The sequence below is a fragment of the Sinocyclocheilus grahami genome, unplaced genomic scaffold (assembly GCF_001515645.1).
Source record: "Sinocyclocheilus grahami isolate Dianchi unplaced genomic scaffold, SAMN03320097.WGS_v1.1 scaffold213.1, whole genome shotgun sequence".
Classification (NCBI taxonomy): Eukaryota; Metazoa; Chordata; class Actinopteri; order Cypriniformes; family Cyprinidae; genus Sinocyclocheilus; species Sinocyclocheilus grahami.
The window spans coordinates 338,598-344,012 of record NW_015505392.1 but is presented as its reverse complement, the minus strand read 5'-3'; the positions used below and the strand labels follow the sequence as shown (position 1 = coordinate 344,012).

The 5,415-nt window shown below is 40.1% G+C and overlaps 1 protein-coding gene across 1 annotated transcript in view; it reads right to left on the bottom strand.

Moving 5' to 3' along the window:
* Positions 1–5,415, bottom strand: part of LOC107596048 (translocating chain-associated membrane protein 1-like 1) — a 23,156-nt gene that overhangs the window by 2,418 nt on the left and 15,323 nt on the right. The window contains exons 10-11 of the mRNA XM_016286654.1: positions 4,274–4,417; positions 3,526–3,671 (exon numbers count right to left, since the gene is read on the bottom strand). Of these exons, the coding sequence (XP_016142140.1) occupies positions 3,526–3,671; positions 4,274–4,417 (290 nt within the window). The remainder of the gene's footprint in view (positions 1–3,525; positions 3,672–4,273; positions 4,418–5,415) is intronic.

Below are 5,415 nucleotides of genomic sequence, written 5' to 3'. Positions count from 1 at the left end.
CGTGGACAAACCATTCACTCTTGTTCAATGCGAATGCCGTATGCTGGAATATGAGCATTTATTCCGTCATCACCCGGGTGCTGATAGCGCGCGCGCGCACAGGTGAGACCTGAACAGCACACATTGATATCTGTGTTTAAGCTAAACTCATTTAAGCTTTGCCAGTTTAAACATTTAAGAGCCAGCTCGCGCGCGCAGTGAGAAGATTTGTGCGTGCGCTCATCTGACGCTCAAGGCGAGCAAATATTAAGCTCTCTCTGAAGTATTGTGTTTAAATGGACAAATTCTCACAAAAATTGTCAAAATGCCCGTCTTGGTAAGTATCCTATAGCAGACATAGCCGGCTGAACGTACTGGATCAGTGCATTCTCTTAAAGTGACAGCACTTTCTTAATATTAATCAAACAGCAACAAAGAAATCACTCACTGCTCTTGATTGAATAGCTTTTGTAACTTTAATAAAGATTAATATTTAATGTATGCAGTCAAATATGCAATGCTGTTTTACATTTCATTACTTTATTCAATTTCTGAATTGAAAACTAAAAACTAATGTTAGACCTACCTAAAAAAAACTGAAAATCACTGTTTATTTTATTTGTATCTTTATTCTATTGTATTTATTTGTGCTGTTACTTCTAGTTAAGATAGATTATTCTTATTTTCTTAATTTTTATTTGACGGTTTTTGCCTAAACATAGCACATACCGAACCGTACCGAAACAGTGACTCCAAAACCGTGATACAAACCGAACCATGAATAAGTTGAACCGTTCCACCACTAATAGGTTCTATTGTATTTTGTCATGTCACGCTGCGCCACTTGCGTCAGGTGTAGACACGGTTTAAGTCTGACTGGGGGGAAAAAATGGATGATCCTGTAACCAAAATCAAAATTTTACTGTTATTAATGTCTTTGAGTGTCATTCTTCGCCTGAAAAGACGGCGAAATAAGCCGGGGTTTTCATGTTTTTGAATTGTTGCTCCGGCCGGACAGGGCGTCACAGTATGTTAAAGGGTTAGTTCACCCAAAAATGAAAATTAGCTTGTGTTTTACTTGTCCTCGAAGCATCCTAGGTGTATATGATTTTCTTCTTTCTGACGAATCCAGTCAGAGGTATATTAAAAATTGTCTTTGATCTTTCAAGCCGTTTAATGGCAGTCGATTAGTCGTCAAAATAAAGCTTGCGCATTCATAAAACGTGCCGTAGATGGCTCCGGGGAATGAATAAAGGCCCCCTGTAGCGAATCTATGAGTTTTTGTAAGTAAATTATCCATATTTCAAATATAAACACTTTTCTCTCACTTCTGTTATCTATCATACGCGGTCGGTTCCGTGTATGACTGTTTCTCTCACTTCTGTTATCTATCATACGATCGGTTCCGGCGGAAGGCGCATGTATGCGCAGCACGCCTCTGAGATATGCTAGTCTCGCAAGTTTGTTTAATAGGAGCAAAGGAAGCAAAGTTTCCTTACTTTAGCAAAAAGTTTAGTCTCTTCTTGGTTTATATTGAAATCCTCCGACATTTTTCTTTGCAAATCTTCGGTTTGTACTTCTAATTTGTGACTGCGTTTTGTTTTGTTCTCTCTCCACATTCGTCACTGATCACGCAACGCATATGTGCTGCGTCATCTGCCGGAACTGCTTCAGTGGATGACAGTCAGTGGAAGTGAGAGAAAAGTGTTTATTACGTTTGAAATATGGATATTTTTCTTACAAAAACTCATGGATTCCATGGGCCTTTATTCATCCCCCGGAGCCATCTGCGGCACGTTTTATTATGAATGCGCGAGCTTTATTTGACGACTTGTGGACTGTTCAACTGCAACACCCGCTGAGTGCCATTAAACAGCTTGAAAGATCAAAGACAATTTTTAATATACCTCTGACTGGATTCGTCAGAAAGAAGAAAATCATATACACCTAGGATGCTTAAATCCTCCGACATTTTTCTTTGCAAATCTTCGGTTTGTACTTCTAATTCATGACCGGCGTTTTGTTTTGTTCTCTCTCCACATTCGTCACTGATCACGCAACGCATATGTGCTGCGTCATCTGCCGGAACTGCTTCAGTGGATGACAGTCAGTGGAAGTGAGAGAAAAGTGTTTATTACGTTTGAAATATGGATATTTTTCTTACAAAAACTCATGGATTCCATGGGCCTTTATTCATCCCCCGGAGCCATCTGCGGCACGTTTTATTATGAATGCGCGAGCTTTATTTGACGACTTGTGGACTGTTCAACTGCAACACCCGCTGAGTGCCATTAAACAGCTTGAAAGATCAAAGACAATTTTTAATATAACTCCGACTGGATTCGTCTGAAAGAAGAAAGTCATATACACCTAGGATGCTTCGAGGGTAAGTAAAACACAAGCTAATTTTCATTTTTGGGTGAACTAACCCTTTAAGAGGCGTAACATTTCCGTCACACGCTTGAGGTTTTCGGCCAATCACAACGCACTGGACAGCTGGCCAATCAGAGCACACCTTGCTTTTCAGACCGACTAGCTTTGTAAAAATTGAGTGTTTCAGAAAGGCGAGGCATAGAGGATAAACGATAATGTACAGTATGTGGAAAATAATGTGTGTTTTTTTTTTACTTTAAACCGCATTTTATTACACCAAATACACAAAATTATGTTCTTTTTAGCAACATCATATAACCCTTTTAAATGATTTTTCTTAAAAGCAATATGCTTTAAAAACAATTCTATATTCCCAATACAGTACAGCATCAAGTACTTTATTGCTTAAAGCAGGGGTGCCCAAACTCGGTCCTGGAGGGACGGTGTCCTGCAGAGTTTAGCTCCAGCTTGCCTCAACACACCTGCCTGGAAGTTTCTAGTATGCCTAGTAAGACCTTGATTAGCTGCTTCAGGTGTGTTTGATTAGGGTTGAAGGTAAACTCTGCAGCACACCGGCCCTCCAGGACCGAGTTTGGGCACCCCTGGCTTAAAGGCACAATATGTAATTTTCGCAGCTAGAGGGCGCGTATTCAAAATAAACCATGAGACAAAGGTGTAGTTTGATGACGCCGTGACTGGGTGTGGAATCATGGGAGTTGTCATCTTCATCCCCACAGCCGATGCAATCTGACGGGACTCGGGCAGAAATCACGTTCATGGATGAGCTAACGATTTATTAACGTAGTAGAATGAAGCAGGGTGAGGCTGTACTCGGTACAGTACTTGTGCTGACTTGCATACACCCAAAGCATGCACAATCTCTCAGACAGCATATGACCCAGAATTCAGTTGTGTTTATTGGCTTATTGCACTTCGATGGTCAAATACACACAAAATTGTCAAAATGCCATTTTGGCGAGTATTCATGTAAACGCTTATGTCTTATGTAAACAGCCGAAATCAGATGCATGTCAGTTTATTGGTAAAATAGTGACAGCAGCCTCTAAAATGAGTCATATCATCAGTCATATCGCCCACCCCTAACTGGAACATTAGAATAGCGCATGGTGTTTAACTAAACATGTAAACTGATCTTAAGTGGGCAATACTGACCTTTCTTTGATTTGCTCTTAGAAGAGGACGGTTTCTTCTTTAAGGTCTGAGTCTGTGCGTGTTCTCTCCATCGTCGCAGCTGGAAGTTGATAAATTTCCACATCATAAAAGCCTGAGTGGTGCATATTGCAGCCAGGACAGTCACCCTAAGAGAAACAGAGTGCCATTACCAAACAACTCCAACAATAATACAGCAAAAGGTTGTCATTGCTTTTCCATCATCTGGTGTTTAAATGAATCACGTCCATCCAAAAGGCTCTCACTTTCAGTAGAAAAGCTTTTACAATGTGATTGCATATTATGCATATTATGAGTTGAGACTTTTTGACTGGAAATTTTGGGCAACTAGAGCTAATTTTTATATTTGATGCAAAGGTTTGTTTGTTTGTTTTGGCTACATAACGCTGTTACCATCTCTCACATCATCTCACACTTTTATACTAAAAACCAAACACTTCAAAACTGAACTGCATATCAGATTTGGACAGCATTGCACAAACCACAAAACCAGCATGGTGCAAACCATTTGAATTTAACAGAGAATTTTACTACTTCAAAGCTCTACAGAAATTCAAACAAGGCACTTGATTTATAATAAGGTACTAAAAATTGCTTCTTGAAAAATGAAATCAAAGCGGCAACTGCTGGAAAGCAACTCAAAATGCTTTCAGACATTTGCATGATTTATCTCAATTATTTCTTCCATTTTTTTTTTTTGCAATGACAAGATGAATATCACCCTGCTTACCGTACAAAGAGGACATTAAAGCTTCCCTCTGCAAGGTTCAGACCCTGTTTCTCTGCTCCAGCCAGCCCAAAGCCCACAGTGAGAACAGACAGGGAAAGAGTCAACAACCGGCCCAGCACAAACAGAACAGCCCACACTGTAAACCTGTTAACATACACAAAATGCTTCATAACAGTCAAACATCCTTTCCTGAGTTTCAAAAGCAGAAATGTGCTAATATTCAATTTCCCTGTGCACAGTAAAAATCATTAGAGGCGGACATCGGATGTTTATTAAAGGGGACATCGGACGCCCATTTTCCACAAGTTGGTATGATTCTTTAGGGCAGTGGTCACCAATGTGGTGCCCATGGGCACCTGGTAGCTCGCATGGAGTCTGAGTCGCCCGCCATGCATGTTCTATAAATAGCCTAAATTTGTGTCGGGCGATAAATGATGTCATATCGAGATTATGATCAAATTTATGTTAATAATGATGATAATTTTTACTCAATATGGATTAATCACAACAGAAATAAATGTTACAGCAACCAGTCAGTGCATGTTGCTAACAAGTCTGCATGTTCTGTGTGTCTGTGTGAATGCGTGGAGTAGTTTCATTTGATACACAAACTCAAACACACGTGACTCTGTGATTTCAGCGTCTGCGTCTCAATATATGAGGACATGAACACATGCACTTCATCTTCAGAGCTGCTCTGAGAGTCACTTCACCAGCTTTATGCAGTTTCATTTGAGAAAAAACACGCTGAAACTAAAACGGAAATACCTTCATGACAAACCGTCAAATTAAAAGTCCGGTTTAACTTGAAATTATATGATTGAGTATGTTACTACTGTATACTACAATGCAATTCAGTGTATGTATGTATTGGGAGTATATCAAACAAGTAGCTCTTGCGACTATTTTATCCCTTCAGGGAGCCCTCACTCGTTGGAGACCTGGAGACCCCAGCTTTGGGGTCATCATGAACCGTCTGCAACATACTTTGGTTAAAATTCCTCAGTGGTAGTGTAAACCAACACCCTTTTTACCTTGTCAAAACAGCTCTGTTCACAGCGACCTGTTTCGGTTAGGGATGCACCGATACCACTTTTTCCCAGTACTCGCCCGATACCGATACTTTTATTTTTGGTACTTGC